Raw genomic sequence first — 15,143 nt, forward strand, 5'->3', positions numbered from 1 at the left:
CACACTGTAGACACACCAAAGTAGGTGAAAGTGCGCAAAGTTACCCTTTCACGTTCCGGAAGATGCGTTCTTTTATGACACGGAGAAATTTTGAATTTAAATTACTCTGTAAAATACTTTTTTTTTTCTCAAAATGTAAAGGAGTTTCGAATTAAAAGTCTGAATTTTGGCAATGGGGCCAACATTGTTCTTCGAATTACAAATTATCCGTATTTCGAATTAAACGATTAACATGGAAAACCATACTTCATGTTTCTGGGAATGAGAGCTGCTTCGAATTAGGTGAGATTTTGAATTATCGAGGTTCTACCGTATCGAGGTATCTCATTGATCAGTATACCAGGCAAAGTATTCACTGGCATCGTGGAAAGGAGGGCGCGATCAGTGGTTGAGAGGAAGTTGGATGAAAACCAGTGTGGTTTCAGGATCAGATTTTCAGCATGTGCCAGGTAATTGGAAAATGCTACGAGAGGAATAGGAATGTTTCGTAGTTCTAGAGAAAGAATATGACAGAGTAGCGAGAGGAAAGAAGTTTTCCATACTGGGGGATTATGGGATTAAGTGTAGATTATTAAGATCAATCAAAAGCATTTATGTTGACAAATGGGCTGCAATGAGAATTGATGGTAGAATGTGTTCTTGGTTCAGGGTACTTACAGGGGTTAGACAAGGTTGTAATCGTTTACCTTTGTTGTTCATAGCTTACATGGATCATGAGCTGAAAGTTATGAAGTGGCAGGAAGGGATTCAGTTAGGTGTAAGTACAGTAAGCAGACATGCCAACTTTCCAAATTGAAAAATCAGGAGAAATTTCGCAGCGAATCGCGACGTATTAAGACACATCACTGATGGCAGAACATGTACAAATTCATTATAATTCAATACATTAACAATTCTATTTGCCCATATATATATTTTCCATCATTTACATGTGAAATACTAAATACTGGACATACCTGAACTGTAAGAACATGTGACTTCTCATCCTTCAACATGGTGATCACATTACGACTAATTGTTGTTCAACACACCAGTAGCTTACTCAGCCTTCTTCAGAAACTCGGAACTAAATTTTTGCTCAAAGCACTTGCCTTGCTGAACTGATTTTAAGGTTAAAAGTTTCTCCAAAGTTTGTTCAGACAGCAAGGATCTGAACTGTGTTTTTGTCTTTGTGACTCTGCTAAAAATTCTTTCACATTCTGCTTTGCTATGTGGAATTGATAAAATAGCAAGCATCACCTTAGAGACTCTGTCATATTTAAGTACACCATCAGCGGATTTCATCTGACCTACCAATGCCCATTGAACATCAATTCTTCCTTTTGCCAGGTCTGTTTCTTCGAGCTGAAAGTTACAGAACTGGGAGTGCAGAATATCAGTTTCTTTATCCAAATGTTCCGTTTCACTAGTCAAAATGTTCGGACATTTGTTTATGAAAAATCTAAGGCTAGAAAATGATGCCTTACTTATAGCACAAATATTTGCAAATTCTGCATTAATTAAAACATCTTTGAATGGAAATTTATATACCATGTAGTCACACGATGAAGAGAACACTTTCTAACAGACAAAGTATATGCACTTTTCCTCAGACTTCAAGGTGTTCACTAAAACAAACGCAGAGTTCTCTATCATCAGATCACAATCATCCTTTTAATTTGCTGGAGTATGATAATCTACATCAAGGAGAGGAGGATCTTTTAATAACGTCTGGTTTCACAAAACTTGCCATCACATTCTTCAATAATTCCCCCAAAACTGATCCCAATAAGTGGATGTGCAGCACACTTCACTGAAGAGCTACATTTGGATTCTCAAAGATATCCATAAAACTTGAGAGAATAAGGCAAAAAGATTTATGTAAATTTGATGAAAGGAACATGAAAAGTCGTTCTTCACATGACGATGCATGGCTCTTAGTGTCATTAGTAGTTTCATTTCTTTAAATGAAACTGATAACTGGGTTTTCCTTTTAACTGAGGAGTGAGGTGAAATGTTATGACAATCCTTAACGTTTTCAGACAAACAAGACACATCTGCACTTAAACTGTGCTTAGTAATTTTGTAAGTCTTCAAAGTTCCCATCTGAGAATCCTTACTCACAATTTCGCTCCTGAATAATGTAACCAAAGGGTCCCACTGAAGCAAAATCCTATCTAAACACCTTCTTAGTGATAACCATCGAGTAGGCACATGCTTCAGAATTTTCCTGATCTCTGTGTTGTGTAAAGTCTGAAATTCTCTGAACTTTTCTTTCCTCTTTGCACACCTTTCCAGATAATAAAATATATCAATTATACTTTCATCTACATTTACGGGCAAGCATGCCGCACTCTTCTCGGCAGCAAGATTAATTAGGTGACAAGAGCAGCCTACGATGATCACGTTACTATTTTCCCGCTTCAAACATCCTGCCACACCATTCTTTAATCCTACCATTATTGGAGCATTACACTAGCCAACATGATTTTGCGGTAAAATAGAAAATATGTAATTCTTATGGAAATCGCTGCCCTGATTCCGAAAATGATGCTATTTTTTTCCTATCACGTCTAGTTTTGACGCAATTCGGTGTTTTAGTATCTGCATGAATTCGTAAGATGTAATGTTGAGAGATGTTCTCGCGCAACTTTTTTAAGAATACAATTATGTGATTTGATTTGTTATTATTTGCATTTTATTATAGGTTTATTGCTGTCTAAATTTTCATTTTGTAGTTGGGAATTTCCTGGTAAATTCATAACAAACTCCCCCAGATACGCAATAGACTGCGAGGTATGTAGGATTGAAGATAAGACAGTTGAGAGTTTGTCTTTCATCTTAGACCACTTGAATAATCAGACGTGTTAAAAGCCCCAGCCCTTATGCAATGTTTATGATGGACTGATAAAGCAGTTTCCTTTCAAAGATAACAGTCCGAAAGTATTATACTCAAAAAGATGAACTTTTATTTTGTACGGATGTTTCAAATCTTCTACGTCGATTGGGAGAGAAAGAGTATGATCCTAGTAACTGGCGTGTTTTCACTGACTCTTCCAAAATAAGTTTAAAGGCTGTTTTGCTTCATAATCCAAATGTTCTGGCATCCGTCCACTTGCACACTCCACAAAAAATGTCTGAAACATACGAGACCTTAAAGTTGGTGCTTGAAAAAATTAAATATCATGAGCATGGGTGCCAAATTTGCAGCGATTTGAAGATCATTGGATTGTTGCTGGGACAACAAAAAGGCTATATAAAATTTCCCTCTTTCCTATGCGAATGGGATAGCAGGGCACAGGATAAACATTGGGATACAGTGAATTGGACAGAAAGGGAACAACTACAACCAGAATCCAAAAATGTCTTGAATGTAAGTCATATTGACCGTGAAAAAATTCTACTTCCACCCTTGCACATCAAATTTGGATTGATGAAACTGTATGTCGAGGCATTAGATAAAAGTAGCCTATGCTTCCAATATTTATACACTAAATTTCCTTCATTATTAGATGCAAAAATCAAAGAAGGCGCATTTGATGGACCACAGATTTGTAAACAGATGAAGGATAAAATTTTCACAGACACGATGACCAAAATTGAGAAAGAGGCATGGAACGCATTCAAAGATGTAGTGACTAAATTTCTTGGCAACATTAAGGACACTCGATAAAAAGAAATTGTAAGAAAAATGTTGGTAAAGTTTAAGGAACTCTGTTGTAATAGGAGCCTTAAGCTTAATTTCTTAGCTTCGCACATTTCCCTCTAAATTTAGGAGCTGTCAGTGAAGTACAAGGTGAAAGGTTTCACCAGGATCTCAAAGATGCAGAACGACGCTATCAGGAACGTTGGGATGTGAATATGATGGCCAATTACTGTTGGTCGATTGCACGAGACGACCCTTCTAGAGATCATTCAAGAACTTCAAAAACCCGGAAATTCCATGGAAAAGGGGAAAAGACGGAGGTGCGAATCTAACCTGCACATAATGTAAGTAACAAAACTATGTATGTTTAACCATGTAATTTTTATTCAAGGTACGGTTTTATTAATTTAAAAGCAAGTGTACAGTCGAAACTAAATAGGCGCTTTATGCTTCAGTTTCACGAATTTCAATATACATTAAAAGTATAATACACACTATCTACTTGCTTACAAAGCAGCATTTATGTGTATTCAATGCATGAAAAATATGATTACGTTTTGCAAGCTGAAATTTACATTAATACATGAAATTTAATCAATACTAAGTATCAACAATTTTACGTAAGAACAAAATAATATTTTGTAAAATTACCACCAAACCAGGCGTGATTCACCAAAACTAATTTTTTTTCTTGAATTCTGCGTTAAGAAATTCATAAAACCCACCTAGTTTTGTTTTTACCGCACAAAAAAAGTTTTATTTTGCAGGCTAGTGTTATCAGCACCAAGAGCTAGGTAGTATTTTAATGGAATGCAGAATTCCCGAAAAGTTGAGAGCAAAAGATTGGCAATGTTAGCTCCAGTAGCATCCCCTTCTAAATTAGGCACAGCGAGTAGACAACTCTGAATTTCACGTTACAACAATGGGACTGTATCTTCAAGTCGCTTTTCTTGCTACCATCAATAGCAACAGAAAATACATTCTCCTGCATATGTGATACAATTTTCGCCCTTTCTTCCATGCACATTTCTGCAATGATAGCCGCTGTTTTCGTTCTAGCACACCCATATCGTTTACCGATTTCCAAATCAGGAAACATTTTGCGAGACAAAGGTCGCACGCGATTGGCACAATTTACAGGCAGGTTATATTCTACTATAAAAGACGTAAATAATGCCTCAGCATTCGTCACAGGATTTACATCTTGGTTTTTACATAAAAAGTTCAGTTTCTGGTTTCTTTCTACACACTGAACACTCTCCTTATGTTTTTTCGTTTGCACGTGCTTGAGTATATCGCATTTCCCGCCATGTGCAACTGAAAAATCACACCTACATATAGTACAGAATGTGAACGTTGGTCCCTTCTGGATTCACTCAAACACAGAAATTCTTCCCTATAAGCACTTTTAAACACTGCATCATATTTCTTTTTTTGACATTTTGGCCAAAACAAATATTAAGGCACAACACGAGCACTTCTGCAGGTCTTGCCCCAGGTAGAACGACTATGTTTCTGAGGTTAAGTTACTCCAAAGAGAATGTTACTCGCTTGACTCGCTTGCAAAGAGAATGACTGTATTATAGACCAAAGAACAGCACATGACTGGCTACCGTGCACCGTACTGCCATCTGGTATCATCATTAGAACTACTATCGACCAGCCATACTCAGCCATATATCGATAGAACGCGGAAATCCGCGAGAGTTTAAAAGAATACGAAAATTACGGATATCGCTCTGAAAATCGGGAGATCGGACACGGCGATCGGGAGGAACGATGAAAAATCGTGAGTCTCCCGCTCAAATCGGGAGACTTGGCACGTCTGAGTAAGCAGTCTGGCCTAATGCTGACGACTTGATCTTAATGGCAGATTGTGCCGAAAGCCTGCAGTCTAATATCTTGGAACTTGAAAATAGGTGCAATGAATATGGTATCAAAAATTAGCCTTTCAAAGAGTTAACTGATGTCTGTAGCTAAGAAATCCAAGAGAACTAAATGTCAGATTGGTGATACAAATCTGGAACAGGTAGTGTATTCTGTAAGAAGGAAGTCAGCTCCCGGACAAAACTATCTTTATATCGGTCTGTTTTTAAACCAACTTTGCTTTACGGGAGTGAAAGCTGGGTGGACTCAGGATATCTCACTCATAAGTTAAAAGTAACAGACATGAAAGTAGCGAGAACAATGGCAGGAGGGTACTTGGAATGAGGCGATAAAGGCTAAGTTAGGAATGAACATGGATGAAGCTGTAAGCATAAATCGACTTCGGTGGTGGGGTCATGTGATGCGAATGGAGGATGTTATCTAGGAGAGTAATGGACTCTGTTTTGGAGGGTAAGAGAAGTAGAGGGAGGCCAAGACGGCGATGGTTAGACTCAGTTTCTAACGATTTAAACATAAGAGGTATAGAACTTAATGAAGCCACAGCACTACTTGCAAATAGAGAATTGTGGTGATATTTAGTAAATTCACAGAGGTTTGCAGACTGAATGCTGAAAGACATAATGGTCTATAATGATGTATATATGTAATATATAGTCAATAACATCTCTATTCTTACCTTGGAAGCCTGGCTAATGATATCATCCCACACCTGATTGGGTAACATCATGTATTTCTCAATCAGAATATCTTGAGCGACTTGATCCACTTGAGCACTGATCATATACCCCACAGCTTCATAGAAAGTATGGACCTGCAATAAAGCAATGATGAAACATCTCAAGAAGAATTACTAACATATTCTTACAAACCCTAATAGAAAGTGATATATAGGCCTATGTAGACAGGTTTGTAAATCAGCAACGTGAGTGAAGTCTCTTGTAACATATCTGGAGGAAAAATTGCAAACAAATCAGAATCAAATTAGAACGATGATAAATTCAGTAATACAGTCATTAGGGCACCGGAAAAGATGGGGGGGGTATATTTTTATTTTAAATACGAGATCTCGTTAACTTGCACATCATTGAAACATCAATGAACAACATATAATTCAACCAGATGTAACATATTCAAAGACTCCATGCAATAAGTCCATGTATAGATTTGGTGCGCAAAACATTAATTTGTCTGCAATAATTACGCTTCATTTATGCTTTCAGGGAAGTGATTTTGACATTGTTTTGGATTATAATTACGTGTTAGTATTGTTATAAATGTTGTGCCCTAAGTGGGAACCATCCTGTTTTAACTATAATACTAAAAAGAAGGGTACTTGATTTATTTGTTTACAATCTTGCAGTAAGTGCCACATCTTATATTTCAATTTACCATCGCTCTCATTGAAATAACGATGAAGACAAACTTTCTACTCTCTCCATGATGTTGCCTAGGTCAAAGGGTGCATATTGCTTGTTTACTACTTTTGACATAACTAAGACAGCCGTCTTTAAAACGGGCAACCTGCACTCTTCGCATGGTGTTGCATAGGATATGATCTAAATTTCACTCAAACCTGGTAGATGGTATACGTAAAACGTGACCAATTTTATATAGATTTATTTATTTATTTATTTATTTATTTATTTATTTAATTTGTTTATTTATTGCGCACTACAGGATTTCTAATCCCAATTACAGTGGCAAATGTTTACATGTGTTTTTTTAAATGTTTCAATCAGACTAATAACCTAATATCTCAACTATTCTAATAATGGGTATATTTACACTGAGAAAGAAATAATGTTACATATCTAATCCTTACAAGAAACAAGTAGATATAAACATAATTTCGTATCTAAACTAGTCTAATAACCTAATATCTGAACCATTCTAATATTATACAGTGGAACCTTGGATTGCGAGCATAATTCGTTCCGGCAACATGCTTGTAATCCAAAGCACTCGTATATCAAAGCAAGTTTTCCCATATGAAACAATTGAAACGCGGATGATTCGTCCACAACACAAAAGTATTTATTCCCATACCATTTCTAAAACAATATATAACGTAAAACAAATTAAAGTGCACTTTTCCTTACAATAGAATCATTGTTGGTGTGTGGGAGACGAGATGGCACGAGAAGAGTTACTGTAAAGCATGAATTTCACTAACGGAATCACTGTTATCTTTTGGCTCACTGGAATTGTTCTTTTCATGTAACCTATGAGGAACCTGTCTAATGACTTTTGCTATTGCCTCTTTTTTTTGAGGATTTCACGAAAACGTGACATTGCATTTTCATTGAACAGATTTATGGCGACGATGGGATGGGAAAGGCCTAGGAGTTGGAAGGAAGCGGCCGTGGCCTTAATTAAGGTACAGCCCCAGCATTTGCCTGGTGTGAAAATGGGAAACCACGGAAAACCATCTTCAGGGCTGCCGATAGTGGGATTCGAACCTACTATCTCCCGGATGCAAGCTCAAAGCCGCGCGCCTCTACGCGCACGGCCAACTCGCCCGGTCATTGAACAGATTCATCGCTCGCACTGCTACAGCCTTATTCGGGTGGTGTTTTTGTACAAAATTTTGCACCGTTTCCCACATTTTGCACTTCTCCCGAATCTCAGTTGGAGTGAGAGATTCCATTGACTTTTCCTCCTCCTCTTCCCCGGACGAGATCTCCATAACCTCCTCCTGTTGTTCGCGATGTAGGTCCATCAGTTCGTTGGTGGTCAGTTCCTGACTATGTTCTTCCACCAGCTCTTGAATGTCCACGTCATTCATCTCCAGCTCCATAGTCTTCCCTAAGGACACAATATCACCGACAATGGGCAGCTCATTGTCACCAACAATCCCCTCAAAGTCACGTCCATGAACACAGTCAGGCCACAGCTTTCCCGAAGCGGAAGCGAGAGTTCTCTTGGTGACTCCATCCCAAGCTTTATTGATGATCTTCGGGCAGTGCACGATGGGGAAATGATTTCTCCCAACCTCTCGGATGGTAAGGTTTGTTCCTTCGGTGACTTCGAAGCATCGTTGAAATAGTGCTTTGGTGTATAGCTTCTTGAACTTCGAAATGACTTTCTGATCCATAGGCTGGAGTAGTGGAGTAGTGTTGGGAAGAAGCAGCTTAACCTTAACAAACTTCAATTCCTCCAGTAAGTCGTCCTCCAGGCCTGAAGGCCTGGAGGATGAGCAGGAGCATTGTCCATAACCACCAAGACTTTGAGCAGCAGATTATTTTCTGAGAGGTATTTCTTCACTACCGGACCAAAGACTTCGTTCATCCATTCAACAAAGGCACAGGGGAAAGGAAAACGTATGCACACATGATGCTCGTATTCCAGAACCTCACTCGCTTATCAAGTTAGAATTTATTTAAAATGTTTGCTCGTCTTGCAAAATACTCGTAGACCAAGTTACTCGCATTCCGAAGTTTCACTGCATTTGGAATGAGAAAGGAGCATCTAATCTGATTTTATCTTTACCAGAAAGAGTAAAATAAAAGATAAAATATCATAATTTCACATCTAAACTATTGTTTTCTTCTAATTCTAACACTTATAATTACATTTATGGGATAGGGCTTAATGTAGAATGTTTATAATACATTTTTGTGGTTCAATTCAGCATTACAAATTACAGTTTTCTCGGAGATGGTGAATTGTTGTAAAAACAGGTCTAGAGGTACACAGAAGTCTAAAGAATTATTTTTCTGAACTGCACTGTTGTAGACATTACATAACCTGTAAAGCGGGGAATTTGTTTGAGCGGTTGTTCTGACTTTTTTATTATGAAAAGTTACATTTGTCCTCGCATTAAAGTGGGGGATGTGAAAACTCAAAGACAGTGTTGTCAATAACAGAATTTAGAGTTTTGTCCAGAAACTTCATGTAATCCTTTTGCCTCCTCAGTTTCAAGCTTTCTATTTCAAAAATTTAGGAGAAGTTCGTTGTATGCTGTGTGGATAATTACCGGTTTTTTTTAAATGTAAGTATTTTAAATATCTCTTTTGGACTTTTTTGATCTGTGCAATATATATTTTGTTTGATGGATTCTATATAAAGCTTGGGTATTCCACTTTGGGCCTGACAAGAGAGCTGTAGATGTGTATACAGGTTTTTAGAGTTTAAAGACTTTGATATTCCTCATCACAAATCCTAATGTCCTGTATGACTCAGCAACTACCTTCTGTATATGTGGGGTGAAGGCGAGTTGTCTGTCTAATAATATCCGAGGTCTTTGAACTCATTTACTGGTTTCAGGTCATCGTAACCTAGTTTATAGTTAAAGGAAATACATGTTTTATTTTGGGTAAATGACTTAAATACACATTTCTCTACATTTAGATATAATTGATTTTCAGTCGTCCATTGTAGTAAATTACTTACGTAAGCCTGCAGAAGTTCACAGTCATTAATGGTGACAATGGATTTGAATAAAGTCATCGGCATATAAGAGAGAGTCCGAGAATTTTATTTGTTCAGGTAAGTCATTGATTAGCGCCAGGAACAACCACGGCCCTAGATTAGAACCCTGGACTATTCTTGAATTCACAGGGTATTCTCTGGATGAGTTTCTTTGATAAATTACATACTGCTTTCAATCTCTTAGGTAGGAGCTAAAAAGACATAGTAGTGGGTAAGAAAATCCAAGTATATTTAATTTTTTAGGAGTTTGTCATGGTCAATTTTGTCAAAGGCCTTTTTGAAATCAGTAAATATTGCATCTATCTGGCCACCTTTATCAAGTTCTGTGGATATTGATTGCGTAAAATTTATGAGATGTGTTACTGTAGATCGTCCTGAAATAAATATATGTTGCTGTTCTGATATTAAAGATCTTTTTTTGCTACTTGCTTTACGTTGCACCGACACAGATAGATTTTATGGCGACAATGGGATAGGACAGGCCTAGGAGTTGGAAGGAAGCGACCGTGGTCTTAAGGTACAGCCCCAGCATTTGCCTGGTGTGAGAATGGGAAACCACGGAAAACCATTTTCAGGGCTATCGATAGTGGGATTCGAGCCCACTATCTCCCACATGCAAGCTCACAGCCGCGTGCCCCTGACCGCATGGCCAACTCGCCCTGTATTAAAGGTCTTGTATAGACTGTGAGCCTATGACAATATAAACTCGGACAAAAACCTTGGCTATAGCTGAAATACTTGATATTGGTCGGTAGTTTCTTATTAACATTGGATTACCCAATTCAAACACAGGACATATTCGGGACAGTTCCCATACTGTGGGAAATACGGATGCTTTGAGAATTAAGTTATAAATGAAGAGGAGAGGATATTTCAGTACATCTTTGCAACCTTTTATAACATACGGTGGTATCTGATCTGGTCCCGCGGAAGACTTTGACTTAAGCTTTTTTAACGCTAGTTCAACTTCATCTACAGTAATGATGTCAATGTGGATATTGCCAGTGGTTCCTGATGGAACCTTTGGAATGTTATACTGAGCTCTATCTTGGGAATATACAGACTGAAAGTACGTTTCAAACCCTTCTGTAATATTCCTATCATTCTCTAATAGGTACAGTAGAAGTCCGTTATAGTGAGAATTCATAACAGCGAAAAATGTACTCGCTATAGCGGATTGTCATTATACCCCATTTTCATATGAAATTGCAACAGACTATCTTCATATTCTCCATTAAGTACATGCAAAATAGAAGAGTTCATAAATCTATTAAATTTTGTTTTAAACAACAATTATTTCACATTATAAATTTTATTGTTGAAACAGATGTGCTTGCGGAAGGGAGACCCCACATCTGGAATTTTAGCCAATATTTACAAGGATCATCTAGAGCACAGCAAAATAAAAACAAGCATAAAAGGACTATGTTTATGGTTGAGATATGTAGATGATACCTCTGATATAATACATAGTAAACTTAATGACAGTGATAATATAACTTCTTAAATAACCTAGACCAAAGAGTAAAATTGACTGAAGAGGAAGAAAATAATCATTCAACTTTTTAGATATTACAGTAACACGAACAGAAAATAAATTTGACTTTCAGATTTATAGAAGGCCATCTTAATTCCAATAGCTATCAAAAAAGATTCCCTACACCCAAAATCTCAGAAACAAACCTTTTTTTAGAGTGATATACAGAGCCTTCAAAATGCCACACTCTGATAATAGTTTAAAGAAAGAAATTGAATTTATAAAGGCTTAGCTTCTGTCAATGGTTATGAAATAGATGTTAACAAAATTATTAATAGAGTGAAATCGAAACTGTCCACTAACCTTATTCCGATCAAAACTGATAAACCAAAATTCGAACCTTTACATTCACCAACCCAGCAGTATATCAAATCACGAATCTGATCAAAAAACGGCAAATTAATATTGCATTTAGAACACAAAATACAAATAGAAATATATTTTTCAACCATAATAGTGTAAATTCACGCAACAACAAGAACCAAATTCAAGAATCTATAAGCTGATTTGCTCAGATTTTGGTTTTTCTTACGTTAGCCAAACTGGCAGAAGTTTTATAATCAGATATTTAGAACATGTAAATGCTGCTAAACATAAGAAATTTTCTGCTATGGGGTAATCATATGCAAGAATAAGGACACTATTTTACTACAATAGAAGAAGATTTTAAAATAATCAGAAAGGTAGACAAAGGAAAATTAATGAATGAGCTGGAGAATATACATATCTACCTAGGCCAACACTTCAATAGAGATAAAAACCTGCATGACTAAACAGAAAGAAAAAAAACCATTAATAGAACAAATACCGAAATTAATACAAATATTCAAACTCGAGAGCACAAAATTTACAAGCAATTTTATCCAGAATAATAACAAGAGGCAATCTACGAATACACAACCCCCCAACTACACAACTATTGACAGAGCTCGCAAACTGCAGTCGCTTAAGTGCGGCCAGTATCCAGTAATCAGGAGATAGTGGGTTCGAACCCCACTGTCGGCAGCCCTGAAGATGGTTTTCCGTGGTTTCCCATTTTCACACCAGGCGAATGCTGGGGCTGTACCTTAATTAAGGCCCCGGCCGCTTCCTTTCCATTCCTAGACCTTTCCTATCCCATCGTCGCCAAATGACATATCTGTGTCGGTGCGACGTAAAGCAAAAAAACAAACCCCACAACTACTGAACATTCCCCTCGACGAATCACGTCATTCACTAGAACGCCGCCCTCTGTTACCTCCCCTCCCAATGCCCCGCAGACAAGGAAACACACACAAAACAAGAGGAGCGCAAATAGAATGACAAGCAGTCGTCAAACAGCTGAGTGCACTAGCGTAAATGGAGGCAGGAGTAAAGGGGTAAGTGCTGATCCTTCAAAGTTAATTTCTTCAACTTTTAAACCATTTAGCATATTCTTACCGAAAAATTTTCCCGTTACAGATATGTCAACAAACTTCCTTGCATAAATTTGGATGAAATTACCATTTGCATATCACCAAAGCTTATCTGTCACCATTTGACTGAGTCCCTGCTTACGTCTATAAGATTGCCCTACACTGGTTAAGACTACAAGCAATTTGTGAATTCGACAAAACTCAACGTTAAATATTTAAAGTGGGACAAAACTCATAACCTATAATCAACAATGCACATCAGTTTTGTCAATTTTATGGACGAATGAATAAATCACGCCTAAATTCAGCTGTTTTGAAAGCTTATTAAGATTTCAATTCCGTATGGTTCAAAATGTGAAAAAGTTTACGTCCAGTTGTAACAAAATGTTTTAATGTGTATACAACAAATAATTTTAAGACATTCAGCAATTTAACAGATTGTAAATATATTTATACAGAGACTAACTAATGGCATTGTATTTTAAATATTAGAATAAGGTTTTAAACTTTCAAACTCAATAAATAGTCATATTATTTTCAATAAGACGACGTAATATATAAGCGCTTTATATTTAAGAGGTTTTTTAAAGTTTGTTATGGATAAGTTTGTTAATGGCAAACCATAAGTGTAAGTCCTAGAACAATGTTATCAATTTAACCTTGTAACAACATTTATAGCTGAAGATGTTCAAAATATGAATGAAATGTTTTAACAATTAAGCAATGAAATAAGGATGAGATCCTAATTTTATAATTGCTTTTAATGTATTGAACAGGTGGAAATCAAAGTTTTATTGTTCTCCTTTTTGTACGAAAGTCGGAAAAAAAACCCGTACACATTAACCCTTTCCGGCCCTTAGCGCCCGACTGTTCATTTAGCCTTCCGGTCCTTAGCGCCCGAAAGCGCCCGGCTGCATTATCTGCATTCGTCTGCGATCTGTGCGATAGTTTTTTATTTTTCTCATCAGTGAAGTGTTTATAAGGCATTTATGAACACGCAGTGCAATCTACAAGTCTTAGGGAATAAAGGAAGAGAGATAATCTGTCTTGACGTTGCCTAGGCAATGGTCTTGAACTTCCGCGAGCGCGGGTCAGCTGTTTCGTCCGTAAACATGGCGGGATTGAATATCGCGTATATTGAAACTGAGCTGAATATGGGCGAAAAAAGTGACACAGAATCCTTGAGTAGGGGAGCAGGTGAATTTTTAATGAGTGAATAATGTATCAACGAAGATAATTTTAGTGATAAAAGTGATATGAATGAAAACTAATATCGATAAATCGGACCTGATGGCGATGCCACGGCAATTCAGGTAACACAAATATTACGTTTCGTTGCTCCGAATGATTAAATGGATGATGTTGAACCTGCGCACAATTCGGAAAGAGTATTAGGGGGAAGAGATTGTTTTTACGTATGTTAGGAGGAGAAAAACTATTCAGTGACATAGCCTATTGCGCATATAACAATGCAGCCTTCAAACAGTCGCATTCCGGTAAGATAAAAACAGAATAGGAAGACCCTTGCCAAGATGAAATAAAATCTTATATACATGGGCATCATTCCACTTCCAAAATCACGTGATTATTGGTTTTGAGGGATTCAGACAACATGGGAATGTGACAAATGCAGACTGTCTCTGTGTCGAGTATCACGAGGAGTGGGGGGGGGGAACATATTATGACTCAATAAACAGAGAAATGGATGTGATGGTATATTTTCTAATGTTATTGAAACTTTGAATTCATTGTGACCAATAGTTTTTACTGTATTTAACTTTTTCTGAAACAATACGGTCTGTTTCAGTTTTTGCTAAATAATAGGTTGAAACCTGGGGATAAGCGGAGTGAAAATGCGGGCGGGAAAGGGTTAAAATCGGTATGAAATGGCAATCAGTTTGTTCAAAACTTGTGTTTCCTCGGATAATTTCCTCACTACGGATTACCTGTTTGTTATTTTTCGTTAAAGCGTGTGTTTAACTTCATTCCGAAAAAATTATAGTACTGTATTTCTCCGAATTCAAAACAAACCTCAATTTTTCCTTCGAAAGATTGAAATCTGGCTCAAAAAGTGCTTTGTAAAATCATATGAATGCCTTCGTTGTACAGTATGCATTTTTAGACACCGAACATTGGCTTTCATTGTACTTTTTTTTTTTTTTTTTTTTTTTTTTTTTTTTTTTTTTTTTGCGGCTGTACAATTATTCTTTATTTCCGCAGGTTTAATAATAATAATAATAATAACAGTAATAATATTTATTAACGGTAA

The 15,143-nt window shown here is 37.0% G+C and overlaps 1 protein-coding gene across 5 annotated transcripts in view; it reads right to left on the reverse strand.

Annotated features, from left to right (window-relative positions):
* emb (exportin-1 emb) overlaps nucleotides 1–15,143 on the reverse strand; it is a 376,112-nt gene that overhangs the window by 104,358 nt on the left and 256,611 nt on the right. For all 5 annotated transcript variants that reach the window (XM_067153967.2, XM_067153969.2, XM_067153968.2 and 2 more), the window contains one exon: nucleotides 6,189–6,323. In XM_067153967.2, the coding sequence (XP_067010068.2) occupies nucleotides 6,189–6,323 (135 nt within the window). The remainder of the gene's footprint in view (nucleotides 1–6,188; nucleotides 6,324–15,143) is intronic.

This window comes from Anabrus simplex, chromosome 9, assembly GCF_040414725.1.
Source record: "Anabrus simplex isolate iqAnaSimp1 chromosome 9, ASM4041472v1, whole genome shotgun sequence".
NCBI lineage: Eukaryota > Metazoa > Arthropoda > Insecta > Orthoptera > Tettigoniidae > Anabrus > Anabrus simplex.